Source organism: Artibeus jamaicensis, unplaced genomic scaffold (genome assembly GCF_021234435.1).
Source record: "Artibeus jamaicensis isolate MK-2021 breed Jamaican fruit bat unplaced genomic scaffold, CSHL_Jam_final contig_233, whole genome shotgun sequence".
NCBI classification, from domain to species: domain Eukaryota; kingdom Metazoa; phylum Chordata; class Mammalia; order Chiroptera; family Phyllostomidae; genus Artibeus; species Artibeus jamaicensis.
The window spans coordinates 3,174,042-3,187,683 of record NW_026521486.1 but is presented as its reverse complement, the minus strand read 5'-3'; the positions used below and the strand labels follow the sequence as shown (position 1 = coordinate 3,187,683).

Sequence of the window (13,642 nt, the reverse complement as noted above, 5' to 3'; positions counted from 1 at the left end):
TACATCATTTGCTCCTAAGTCTTCTTGGTTAGGGAGGAGAAACTTTGTGAAATTGCCCCAGTTGTTTGGTCTTGTTTCTCTCTCTCCCCCCTCTCTCTTTTAAACTTTTAAAAATATATTTTTTTTTAGAGAGGGGAAGGGAAAGAGAAAGAGAGGGAGAAAGTGTGAGAGAAACATTGGTAGGTTGCCTCTTGCATACGCCCAGCTGGGGATCTGGTTGGAAACCCAGGCGTGTGCCCTAATTGAGAATTGAACCAGCAACCCTGTGGTTTACTGACCAGCACTTAATCCCCTGAGCCACACCAGACAGAACTGGCCTCACTCTCAAAGAAAAGAAAAAAAGAGTTTTCGGGTGAGGATAAAAAATAAAATACCGAGGACCTAAGTGGGCAACTGAACTTCTACTTTCTCCCTAAGTTAAGGGACGGAAAAGGGGAGCCGTCTGTCTCCGGGACAGCTGGGTCCTTTAGAGCTACAGAGAACTCTCCGCACCTTAGACCTCCCCCCTCGGGCAAGCCCGCCCCCGCCCCCGCCTCGCCCCCGCCCCCGCCCCAGAGCTCCGGAGGAGCAGGGACAGGTGGGCATTCTGACCCCATTAGGCCACCTGCGCGCTCTTTTGCACTGACTGAGGGGGCGGGGCTGCAGGGCTGACGTCACGCAGGGAACTCAGGAGCTGCTCCGCCCCGGCCTCCGGTAGAGCGCGTTCGGCCGTGCAGAGGTGCGGGCGTTGGGTTAAGCGGCTGTATACCACGGACTCGGACCCTTAGCTCCAAACCCCGCAGCCGGGACGCCAACCCCGCACCCCGAACGCGACGCCGCTATGTACGACCCCAAGCAGAGCTGGAGCCTGTCCTTCGGGGGCTGCGGCTTCCTGGGCTTTTACCACCTCGGGGCGACCCAGTGCCTGACCGACCGCGCCCCGCACCTCCTCCGAAACGCGCGCATGTTTTTCGGTGCTTCAGCCGGGTCGCTGCACTGCGTTTCTTTCCTCGCGGGTGTCCCGGTTGGTACGTCTGGGACCCCCTGCTTGCCGGGAGGGGGAGTCCCCAGGCCTGGGTTGACGGCAACTCTTACGGGTTGAGGGGCGTCCGGTGGATCTGAGTTTGGACACGGATCCTGCAGGGTACATCTCGGGGGCCTCCGTAGGCAGATACCTTTTCTACTGCGTTCTCTCGCCTGGAACGGGTGGGCGCGGTCGTCCGGCCAGGGAGCGAGGCGAGCATGGGAGGCATCTCCTCTGAGCGTGGGAATCCTGAGCAACTTCCCACCCCAACCCCGCTCTAGCTTCCCGGGCTTGAAGGAAGACCCCTTTCCCCGGGATTGACAGCTAGGACATCCCGGAGCAATGGCGAGAGGGGAGAGGGAAGGGTGGAGCTGGACCCAGCGGTCCCCGCCACCCGCTCGAGATGCGCTGAGAGGCGCTTTGCGATCTGAGCCGCGGATAGGAAGGGCCGGTTTGCTCTGGATAGACCAGGGTGGGGGCTTTGGCCTGTGCCCCAGGGTGGGCGCCTTCTTTCCTTTGGGGACTTAGGGACTAGAGACACTACCACCATCTCCCCTATCCTCTCTGGGCGCCCTTGCTTCCGCCCATCCCCCGGGGGATTGGATGCGTCTCCGTCAGAGGGCGACTCTTCCGAGTCCTCCTGAGCCCCTCTGGAGCCGACTTGTTAGGATTCCAGCGATTGGGGGCGGGGCGGGGTTGTGTGTATTGAGGCTGGTAGGAAAGTTATCTCTGCTCCTTTTCTAGTGTCTCAGACCCTTCCTGGGGGCTGGAGTGGATCCCTGGACATGCCCTTACCTCCTCCACACCCCACGCAGTGCCCCTGGAAATGAGACCCAGGCTCATTTGTGTCTTGTTCTCATTAACGGCTGTCTGTATGGGTGGGTGCCAGTGGGAGGAAGGGACCTGGGGGGGGGGCGCAGCCGGGTGCCCAGCTGGTCTCGACTACTAGAGTGCAGAGTCCGTGGCCTGGGGATCTGAATCAGGGGGTGCAGCGGGAGCAGCAGAGCTGTTGGCTCCCAGTGGTCCCCAGAGGAGAACATAACGCACCTTTTCAGCCCATTTATCCCGGCTCCTGAACAATGTGCTCTTCACTCTGCCGGGCTGCTGTACCCCACATGGCCAGCAGGGCCCGCCTTTGCTCCTGGTGCCCAGCAAGCAGTCTCCTGCCTGCAGGCACACTGCTGCTGATGGAGTGAACCCCGGGCTGACTGGGAAGTGGGGTCAGCAGCAAGGCCACCCTGACGGCTTTCCGGGTCCAGGGGGCAGAGGAGCAAAGGGCAGGAATGTGACCTCAGGAAGGACTCAGTTGGCCGCATGGCCAGCCCTTGTGTTCCAAGGTGACCTGTGGACACCCACAAAGTCAGACGTTTGACCAGCTTCAGGTGCACAGACCCCAGGACAGTTGGCATGCTGACTCCAGGGCAGGGCTTCTTGACAGCAGAGAACAGGAGCCCTGCCCTGCAGCCTGGAGGGAGGCCCGGGGGCCACCAAGTCCTTGGAAAGTGGGTCTGGGGGTTTTGGCTGGAGTTGTCCCCCAGATTCCTTCCCCAACCTCCTGCCTCATGTAGGGACCTCCAAGGGGCCTTCCCCCCACCAGGGGTGGTCCAAGTGGGTAGAATTTCCAAGAGTGCATCTCAGCCAGGGCCGACCTGCAAGGAGAGCTGGCAGAGTTGCCAGCTCTGTGCACATTTGCCCCCGCTGCCCGGGCTCGGCGGGGCAGCGCATATAGGGATGGCTTGGATGCGCTCTTTGGCAGGTTGGGGCAGCCTGGCCTGTGTCTGGCCTTGTGCGTCCCAGGAATCATGACTGGGTAGGCCTTGCGCTGAGACGGGTAGTCCTACATACCAGGGCAGCACTGGCCAGCCAGAGGGGGCCAGGCCAGGGAGTGGGTCCAAGGGAGAGTGAATATGCCCTGTGCCCGCCAGACATTGTGATGATTCTGGCGGGAGAGGTTAAAGGTTAAGTGTAATTACTTATTTGGTGCCTTCTCTGAATGGAGCACCTTACGGGGTGTAGTGAATCTAACCATGCTGTCCCACATTCACAACGCACAGTCCAAGACCAAGAGGCAGTGAAGTGACCTACTGGGGCCACTCGGCCAGTGAGAGGTGGAGGCAGGGTTCTGGCACCTGTGCCGGCCAGCGGTGTTCTCCGCTCCCCACAGCCCCAGGCCCGCCTTGCCTCGGACTCCCTAGGTCTGGCTTCGTGAGGCACTGGGGTGAGGGGAGCCCCCCTGGGCCTCCGGAGGCGCCTTCCTGAAGCCGGGGCCCAGGGCAGGCCAGCCAATAGGAATATGGTGCAAGCCACAGATGTCATTTTACATTCCCTGTTAGTAGGATGCAAAAAAGTACTTAAAAGACAGGAGTGAAGTTAATTTTGTTGATCTCAGTATAGTCCAAACAGTATCATTTTCCCATCTAATCAGTATTGATATCTTTTACCTTTTTTTTTGCTAAGCCTTTGAAATTCTGTGTTTCTTCTGTGCATCTCCATCTGGAGAAGCCCCGTCATCAGGGCTCCGTAGGCATGTGCGAATGCTCCCGTGTTGTGGGTTTCTGGTCCAGCCACACATCAGTCCTGACTCCTGGGTGGCACGTCCCTCTGTGTGTTTCTCTCCGCCCCACAGCCCAGGTCGTGCAGGTGTTCACAGACCTTGTCCGGAAGGTCCGAAGCCAGAGCCTCGGCCTCCTGCACCCGTCCTTCAACATGCACGAGTACTTCAAGGAGGCCCTGCACCGGCACCTCCCGGCCAACGTCCATCAGCTGGTCTCGGGCAGAGTCGGCCTCTCGCTCACCCGTGTGTCCGACTGGGAAAACGTCGTGGTGTCCGACTTTCAGTCCAAGGACGAAGTCGTGGATGTGAGCACCGGACCTCTCTGGGCATTGTTGAGTAGTAAGGGCCATCTGACCTTGGAAGTCACATGGAGGAGGCCATCCGTCACAGGCCACCTGCCCTGTTCCTTGCGATGCAGAAGCACCGTAACTCGGGTGCCACCGGGGGTCTGGTTTGCGGCGTGTGTGAGCCAGGTGGGCCCCAGGACGGTCTCAGTGCCTCCCCAGCCTTCCAGACTGGCTCGCAGCCACCTCTTCCACAGACCCCGTCGCACGGTGTCCCTCCAAACGATGCGTGTTCCTTAGTGGGAACACCTTGAGTGCAGCCGCGAGAGGTGGGGACCCATCTTATGTGCCTCAGAGCACAGAGGAGATTGTTTACGATACCAAAATGCCATTTAATTTGGCCGATGCGTCTTAGGGGAGTTGGTGGACAGTGTCTCACTCCACACATGTCTGTCTGGGGGGCGGCCTGTGCCACACAGCGAACAGGACCTCACAGCCACTGTCACCTTCCACTGAGCCTTCCTGAAGGCAGCTTTTCCTCAATAGCCAGCACCTGCCTGCTCCCCCAGGAGTCCAGGTGCTCGTGAGTCCGTGTCCTAACCTGCTTCATGCTGTTTGGCCCGGTGCTGCCCGGAGTGTGGTCCTGGCCCCGCATCGGCATCTCCTGGGAGCTCATTAGAATTGTCCCCTCCGGTCAGTGAGTCAACCGCTCTCGGTCCCATCTTCGATCGCCCTTTTTGACTCGTGGGGAGCAGGGACAGGAGGCCAATGTTCACATGGTATCATCCAGGCGTTTACGCTTCAGTCTGAAATGTGAAATGAGACAGTGCGGTCAGCGCGCTGCTCACTCAGCCCCTGTGCTGACTGCCTGCTCTCGAGGCCTGCTCTCGGGGTGCAGAGTGCTTGGGGCTCCTGCCTGGCTCGCTTGTCCAGAGAAGGCTGGCCAGGGCCTAGGGCAGTGAGGGGCAGGCCGCTTTGGCCTGTGGTTTCACTCCCTTTGTCTCCACAGGCTGTGCTGTGTTCCTGCTTCATCCCCATTGCCTGCGGCTTCATCCCTCCCTCCTTCAGAGGCGTGGTGAGTCTGCATCTCACCTGGGTCGGAGCACCCTCGTACCCCAAATGCGGAGCCTTCTGCTACTCAGCCCCCAGACAGAGGGGGGCTATAGCTGCCTCCCTCTGCACCCTCAGCGCCCCCAGCGCCTCCAGGAGAACCAGTTCACTGAGAATCCATTATCTGGCAATTTGTAAGCTAAGCCGGCTCACTTAACCTTCAGAGGAGTGCTGAGGATGGGTGCCCAGTGGCCTAGTTCAAGTGTAAGACTGTTAAGAATCGGCAGCTTGCTCAAGATGGAGCTTTATCCTTAGAGGTTGGCAGTTTCTATCCTCTCTGGGCCTGACCTTTTCTGCTCATGGCTCGAGGCAGAAGCTGATGCCAGGGCTACTACCGTTTGGTTCCATTCAACAAATGTGCAAACACTCGAGGCTGTTCTGAGCCCTGCGCGGGCAGAGTTGTTCTGCCTGCCGGGCTGCACGCTGGCCCAGGCAGGGCGAGCCAGCAGCCTCCTTAGGGCAGCAGTTACCAACCAGGATGACTCGGTCTCCCCACCCCGGGGCCTCTGGCCACGGCTGGGGAGGGTTGAGGTTGTGGCACTGGGAGAGTGCTCCTGGTGCTGGTTTGCTAGGCGCAGACTGTCCGCGTCGCACCGAAACCGGCTTGCCTGGCTGAAGGCGGTTGGCAGGAGTGCATGCCGGAAGAGGGTGTTCACAGTTAACCGAGCCTGGGGCCACCTGTCCTGAGGCGAGGGGCTGTTTTCTGAGGGCCATCAGCTCCCAGCTTCACGGTTTCATTTTGGTCCCGACTCCTCATGGCCTTGGCTCCCATCTTCACAGTGTGGGGAGAGAAGAGCTCATGGGTTGTCTTGTCTAAGATGTCCCCAGCAGCAGGGGGCCTGGAGGGGACCCCTTTTGTCCACTCTGGGACAGGGTCTACCTCACAGTGTCCCTAGTGCACGCTGTGACCTGGTCTGTATGGCTTCTTTGTGCAAATGCATGGGCACAGCCCTGCCTGGGCTCAGAACTCGGCCAGAATGCCGTGGGCCGGAGTTCAGCCTCCATCTGCCTTCTGGCCGGGTTCGCAGTCTTTCCAGCGGTGAACAGGGCTCCCCAGCCTCCCGAGCCTGGTCCTCCTCCCTGGACCTGTGGTGCCCAGAGGCCTCTGCCCATAACCTCAAACGCAGGAAACCCTGGCCGCGTGCTTCTGACCAGATGTTCTTTTTTTCCTCCCTTAACAGCGATATGTAGATGGAGGGTTCACTAACAGCATCCCCTTCTTTGATACCAAGACAACCATCACGGTGTGTCCCTTCTACGGGGAGTTTGACATCTGCCCCAAGGCCAAGTCCACGAACTTCTTCCACATGGAGATGTCAAGGCTCAATGTACATTTCTGCTTTCGGAACTGCCAGCTGGTTTGCCAAATGCTGATCCCTCCCGATGTCAAGGCACGTGTGGGGCTGTGCGTTCTGGGGGTGCCGCTCTTTGCCCCCGTCTGCCTGGAGACCCACCTGTCTGGTTCTCGGTGCTAGCACACAAAAGCAGAACCCTCACTGGACAGGGACTCAGACAAGAATCTCCGGTCCCAGAAGGCCACCCCTGACCGCCTCGGGTCATCGGAATCCCCGGGGGACACTTCCAGGGGCTGCGGTTTACGTGGGGTCAGCCCTCCCCATCCGTAGCTTTGGCACCTGCGGATCCAAGCATCCACGGGTTCAACCAAGCACACAGCAAAAATATTTTTTATTTACTTACTTTAAAAATATTTTATTTACTTATTTTTAGAGAGAGGGAAAAGGACGGAGAAGCAGAGGGAGAGAAATAGCAGGTGTGAGGTTGCCCCTCACACGCCCCCCACTTGGGAGCATGGCCTGGCCTGCAACCCAGGAGTGAGCCTTGACTGGGAATCGAACCAGCGACCCTTTGGTTCCCAGGCTGGTGTTCAGTACACGGAGCCACATCAGCCAGGGCCCAAAAATATACTTTTTAAAATCCCTGCCCTGACCAGTTGGGTGGGTGTCGCCCTGCAAACTGAAAGGCTGCGGGTTCGATTCCCTGTTAGAAGACATCATGTGCCTGGGCTGCAAGTTTAGTCCCTGGTCGGGGCGAATACGAGAGGCAAGCTATGGATGTTTCTCTCCCTCTCTTTCTCCCTCTCAAAAAAAAAAAAAAAAATCTCAGAAAGACCCAAAATGCAAAATTTGAACTCACCCGTTGCTGAGTGAGCCCTGTGCCGAATACCTGGGAATAAAGTGGTGAGCCCAGTAACCTACATGCCAATACCGGTCCTGTGCAAACCCTACACCGTTTTATGGAAGAGGCTGCACAGGCACGAGGGGTCCTGGAACCAGTTCCCACGGACCCTGGGGCCGAAGGGGCGCTGGGTGCAGCCGGGTCCGCAGGGGTGTTGGCGTTACCCAGGTGATTCTTCTTTGTGGACGTGGTCATGAACCGCACTGTGTTGGCGTGTGCCGGTCGCTCTGTACACCTGAGCCTCCCATCAGTGAGGAGATGTGTGGGCCGCGGGCACTCGGTGGTGATCTCAGGGACGAAGGGGCACAGGGTGTGCGCGCGCCTGCTGGGCGAGGCTGCGCCACGGCCGGTCGGTGGTGTGCGCGCAGGCGAGTGGAGGAGGGAGCTGTCACTGTTCCGGGAAACTTAGTGGGCCCCTGGCATGCTGGGGTGCCAGCACCGGCTCCAAGGCGGGGTGGGGTTTGGGCCGAGTCCCGCAGGAAAGGGGGAGTGCTGTCACCTGGAGTGCGGCCCCTTGTCCGGCCTCTCACTGCGGCTGCAGAGTTTGGGGGGTCTTCAGTTCACTGAAGTGCGCTGAGTTACAGGTTAATGTTCTGGTTAACCTTCTGGCTAACCTGTAACTCCCTGCGGTTAACCTGAGGCTTGGCTTACAGGTGCTGGGGGAGATCTGCCTGCAAGGGTACTTGGACGCGGCCAGGTTCTTGGAAAAAAACGGTGCGTATGGGCAGGGAACAGACGAGCCCATGCAGCGGCCTCTGTCAGCAGCCGTGGGGACCCCGAGAGGGCCACTCCGGCCTCCGCCGCCTGTTGTGCTAGCCCACTCAGCTGCCCCACTTCACACACCAGGGGATAGGCTCAGAGAGGGGAGCCAGGGCCAGAGCTGGGGTTCGAACGTGGGGTGTCACAGCTCCAGGGCGCTGTCCTTCTTCCCCGTCACCCATCTGGAGGCAGTTGGCCTGGGTTTCACCAGGGCTTCAAACGGGGTTTCTGGGGCTGGGCCCCAGGAAGAGCAGGGAGGAGAGTTGTCTGCAGCCAGGTGTGGGTGATGCCCACTGGTGCACTGCCCTTTCTGGGACAAGCTGCCGCCTTGAGCCACCCTGGTGTGTCCGGGCTTCAGGGGCCGAGCTCTGGAGACGCCCAAGTGGAACCGGGTGTCTGGTGTGTTTGGAGCTGTTTCTCTTCAGTGCCGACAGTGGGCTCCCGTGTTGGTCCTCTTGGTCAGTGTTTGGCCAAGACCTAGGACACTGGGTAAAAGGACACAGACGTGTTACCTATTTGGAAAATGCTTATTGTGCACCCAGTGGGTGTGCCAGGGACACTGTGTGCTGGGGCCACTGCAGCGAACAGTCAGCTGTAGCCTCGGCCCCTGGAGCTCCCAGCCTGTGGTCAGGAGCGCAGGCCTGTACGAGGAAGGAGGCTGCCAGGGAGCAGGCCAGGACAGGGAGATGCCAGATGCCGTAGGGACGCTCGGGAGGGACCTGCCAGGTGAGGGGGAAAGCAAGGCTTCCAGGAGGGTGTGACTCCACGTCGACACTGTGGATGAGTAGGGGGATGGGCAGCAGTCCTGTGTCACTGGAGGGGCTGAGAGATGGACAGAAGGGAGGGGCGACGCCGGCCCCGTGGCCCTCGGAGGCTCTGCATTACAGCGGTTGGAGCCATGGCAGGCTGCCACCGTAGGACCGGGGAGGTGGGGGCAGCAGGGGCCTGCGGCTGCAGTGCGGAGGGGGCTGGACCAGCATGCTGCGGGGGGCTTGGCCAAGGGGCGGGGAAGGAGCCTGAGGGAACAGGACTTGGAGACAGTGAACCAGAGGTTTGGGGAGAGGAAGACTTCAGGATGAAGCCCTGGCTTTTTGGCTTTGGGGGCGTGGCCAGGGAAGATGGAGCTCTACCCACAGGTTCAGGGCCTGCAGGAGGGAGGAGGTTTGCTAGGAAGCCGGAGCGGGCTTCGGAACCCGGGGGTGTGCCGTGCCCCAGGGGCTTTTTGGGCGGTTGTGCCAGGACAGGAGGTGGCTGCTGTCAGGGCCCCAGGTTCTGGAGAGCTGTGTGGGGCGGTGAAATCTGGGGGCAGCCTGGGTATGGGTGATGCTGGTGGGCTCTGCGGGGGTGGACTCAGGTTCCTCCTCGGTGACTCAAGTGTGGTCCTCAGCCAGGCTGGCTTGCCCGGGGTCCTGGAGAGGACATGTGAGGGTGTGGCAGCTGCCACCGTCCGTCCGGGGACAGTTCTGTACCTGAGGCACAGTGGAGCCCTGCAGATGAGCACTGTGTCTGAGAAGCCCCGTAAAGACCTAGAGGGGAGCACAAAGGGAGGTGTAACTGGGGAGCCCGCACAGGCGTCTGGGAGCAGCAGGCCCTGGTCTTCGCAGCCTGAAGCTGGAAGCGGCGGGTGAGGCCGGGCAGCCGTGGGCCTCTGCCCGCCTCTCCGCGTTCCCAGTCCGGGGGCCGGAGTCCCGACACCTGGGACAGTGCCCACCCAAACTCCCTTGCCTAGAGCTGTTGTAAGTGTCGTGTGATGGAAGCCCTGGGCCTGCATTCAAATCCCGCTCTGCCACAGGCTGGCTGTGGCTTCTGGTGAACGAACCTCTTAACTCTGTGCTTCTGCTTCCTCAGCCGAGAAGTGCAGAGGACGACAGTGGCAGTCGCCGAGTGGCTGCTGCGAGGCCTGGCCGAAGGTCCCACCCAGGGGGACACAGGCCTGCTCGTTGGTGTGAAGCCAGGCACCGTAACTCAGTTCAGTCCCCGTCTTTGCATTTCACAAGGCCACATGCGGCTGTGGAGCCCACGCGGCGAGTCAGGGGTCAGGCAGGACCCCAACTCACGTGGCTGTGGCTTCGAAGCCCCACGCTTCTTTCTCCCTGTCAGGACAGCCCGCCCTCATCCATCCCCACCTGGCACGGAGCTGATGCCAGGCCTGCGGCTCCTGGTGGCCACTGGCCTTCTCTGTCATTTGGTGGGTGGGCGGGTGAGTGACGAATGACCCCGGCTGCTCAAAGTCGCCTGACAGTTTGTCTTCTGTGCCCCTGGCAGGCTTCTGTGATAGGTCCCCGCCTCCGTGCCCGAGTTTGTCCTCAGAAGAACTGGAGGCCCTCAAGTTTCCCCGGGAAACCACAAGCCTGCAGACCCCCCGGGAGGGCGCCAGCAGGTGGACGAGGCTGGAGGGAGAGGAGCTGTGGGACCACCTGCCCTGGGACGAGAGTGTCCTGCAGACAGTGTCGCCCAAGCTCATCACAGGTGCCGCCTCTGGGGGGCAGGGGGGGGGTGTCCTCTGTCGCTGGGAGGCAGAATGGGCTTCTCTCCTGCAGGTTAGGGAAGAAGGTGGTCCACCCTGGGGCCCGGCCGCCCAGCACCCAGGCACCTTGCCCAGTCTCCCTTCCCACGTGGGCATGGCCAGAACAGAACAGACTCCAGCTGAGCCCGTTTTGAGTGGACTGGGCATGCTCTCAGTGCCTGGGGTCCGGGCACACTGGATTTCGGGGGCCCCAAGGGTGGGCCCCTTCTTTCAGAACCCCGTTCTCTGCCCATGTACCCATCTCAAAGTCTCCTTTCTCGAAGAGCCTCTCCTGACTACCCCCTCCCCCAAACTGATAGTTTGGAATGAACGTCCGTTTGAGCCTGGGGTCAGAGGTCAGAGGACACGTGAGTGCACAGAGCAGCTTCCCATGGGCTTTCGGAGAGGTTCAGAGACGACCGGGATGGCTTCCTAGCTGCGGAGGCACCCTGGCCCTAGGGGCTGCTGTGAGCCGCAGCTGCCCGGCCTCTCTGACGTGAGGTGTCATGAGGTCACCTCGGAAGGGAAGTGGAAGCCTGGGGGGTCCAGGCGGAGGAGATGGAATTCGGCTGCAGGTGGCCGGTGGGCTGTCGGAGCAGTCGGCGGTCTCCTCCTGGCGTAGCTGCCCCTGGAAAGAGAGCCGCTCCTGGGAGCCCTGTGTCTGTGGCGGTCCCAGGGCGGTCCCACATTTGCCAGGGCTTCCGATTCTTCGGCTGCCAGAACTTGTGTGCTGGGTGGACACCCCAAGCACCGCCTGGCGAGGTGGTTTGGCTCTTACACTGGTGACAGACGGGCTCCCAAACTGTGCCTTTCAGCACTGAGCGAGGCGGTTAAAACCCGAGGTGGCTACATGAGTCGGGTCTGCAGCTCCCTGCCGGCGAAGCTCCTGACCTATGTGATGTTGCCCTGCACGCTGCCCGTGCAGTGTGCCGTGGCCACGGTCCACAGGTGAGCGTCCTGGTGGCTCTGCGTGTCCATCGAGGGGTTGAGTCAGAGTGTCCGTAGGGCCCTGAGCCTGGGGCCTGGCCCCTGGCCCCTTGGGCATCGGGGCAGAGGTCACAGGCCCTGGGGACCGCCCCCGGGAGGTGCCTCCTGGGTGGGGCCCTGCGCAGCCTGCCTCTTTCCTCATCGCTGGTGTGGGCTCCTCACTTCCCACAGGGCTGCCCTTTGGTTCGGGATTTTACTCATGGTCGGGAAGGACGCGAGGCCAACAGGGGCACACGCTGGAATCCTGGGAATTTGTTTTCCTCGGCCTTCTTCACACTAACTGGGGTGTCTGCTCTGCTTTCTTTTTAGCAAGTTCACCGAGTGTGTCCTTCAGTCCGTCCTCAGCCCCTCCCCCGCCCTACAGAATTAGGCTCCTGTGCCCACGCTGCCTTGCCCTGGCCTCAGGTTCAGGGGTTTATCAAGGCCCAGGCGTGGGGTCCTCTCTGTGTCTTGGGGGCAGGGAGTCTGTGGTGGGGCCACGGTCAGGCCTCCGCAGCGGCTCCCTCTGCTGGACATGTGTGAGGCCAAGCTCGGGCTGGGCGGAGGGGACGGTGTGTGAACTCCCAACTCAGACAAGTAGCCGCGCCACACAGACAGGCAGACACCTGGAAAACTAAAGCCATCTCCTCTGATTTCTGTGTTAATCCTTTGAGCTTCCTGAATCAAAAGTGGCCCAACTGAGGGGCTGTGAAGCCAGCTTGTCCCCGGGCCCCCTTCCGGGAATTTGTCAGATAGGGACTCTGGCAGTTCACCTGGACCAGGGGAGTCGTGGGGACGGCTGCCTTCTGTTCGGGTTGTGCGTGGCCGTCTTGGTGTGGGCCGGTCTTCCCGCCGACAGTGTGTGTGGGGGGATCTGTTCCTGCAGGCTGGTGATGTGGATTCCAGATGTCCCGGAGGATGTCCTGTGGCTGCAGTCCATGGCCCGCCAGGCTTGTTCTCGGGTGACCACGCATCTGTTCCCTGCCTGCAGATAGCCGTCTGCCTGGGTCCAGCGGGCACCTTCATCTGATCTGGCTGCGGGCGCCGCTCTGGAAACACCGCTGAGTGACAAACAGGCAATGAGGAGCCTAGCCCGCAGCACAGGGGCCCTGTCCTGCGTGGGGCCTCTGAGTCGGTCAGGTCTGCTGGAAGCTAAGCAAGACGTGTGCGCACGGCGGGCTGCAGAGCCCGGGGTGGTGGCGGGAGAGCCCCTGCCTGAGCCTGGTTTGCGGGGAGAGAGCCGAGAGGGGCCGAGGGCACTGGCACAGGCGGGGGTGTCGGGCAGTCCTGCTCGGACTCTGGGAAGCTGACCTGGGTGCTGGTGCCTGCAGCGCAGGGCGGGGTGCCAGGCAGCGCTTCCAGAAGCCAGGCCGGGCATCGAGTTCATGCAGACTCCCTTCGGACCCCCAACTGGCCACTTCCTGGGCTCGTGGTGGGACCCTGTGGCTCCCACTGTGACGCAGCCACTGACACTGCTGCTCCGGACTCTGCAGCTGGTCCGGAGCAAGGAGGGCCTGGTGGTGGTCGTGAGGGTTGGAGCTCCTCCTAGAAATCGTGGGGCCCGGCTCTCTCACCTGTTTCCTGGGGGTGCTCCTCACTGTCTCACTGGGTTTCTGTGAGGCTCTGGGGACCCCCAGCCCAGTGCTGGATGGGTGGTGGGTGCTTGGGAGAGGGGTCTCAGTGGTTACTGCCGTTGGCAGGCATGGAAGGGTTTCAAGTAGGGATGGTGGGAGCCGGTTTGCACTGGGAATGACTGCAGTGACCTTGGGGGGAGGGAGCCTGAGCTTTTGAGTTATTCGAGGGGGCAAGCCTAGGACCAGGGAGAGGCCAGGCCTTTCCCTCTTTTGTGCAGCTTTCTGCCATTTAATGCCCCATGTCTGTGGCAGAAGGAATCCGACCTCGGTGCTGAATTTACAGTTGACTGAAATGGGAGGCCTTTGACAAGCGAGGAAGCTGGTTTTGGTTGACATGGTGGTCTGGGGTTAGGGCACCGCGTCCGTCAGCTCCGCTGGTTGGGAAAGGACCCTCGGCGTGGAGGGTCTGCCACTGTCTTTGCCCCGTAGCCCTGCGCTGTCCCAGAGTGAGGGTCTGAGGATGGCAGGGGTTGGGCCGGGGGCCCTTGGGGCAGCGGCTGGGCTGTCCTTTGTGCAGTCCTGGGGGCTGGTGGGAGGAGAAGCGCGTGCCGCGAGGCAGGAGGGGCGGCCTTCCTTCTTCAAGGAGGGCCTGCCGGTCGGGGGCAATAAAGGACGGCGGTAACTACTCAC

General features: G+C 61.0%; 1 protein-coding gene across 1 annotated transcript; it reads left to right on the top strand.

Moving 5' to 3' along the window:
• The first annotated feature begins 820 nt into the window (after nucleotides 1-820).
• PNPLA3 (patatin like phospholipase domain containing 3) lies at nucleotides 821-13,431 on the top strand. The gene is made up of 8 exons (XM_037160701.2): nucleotides 821-1,007; nucleotides 3,630-3,862; nucleotides 4,851-4,916; nucleotides 6,133-6,342; nucleotides 7,801-7,861; nucleotides 10,172-10,375; nucleotides 11,228-11,360; nucleotides 12,265-13,431. Exons 1-8 carry the CDS (start codon nucleotides 821-823, stop codon nucleotides 12,371-12,373), a joined length of 1,203 nt encoding a protein of 400 aa, XP_037016596.2. The 3' UTR covers nucleotides 12,374-13,431.
• The last annotated feature ends 211 nt before the right edge of the window (nucleotides 13,432-13,642 follow it).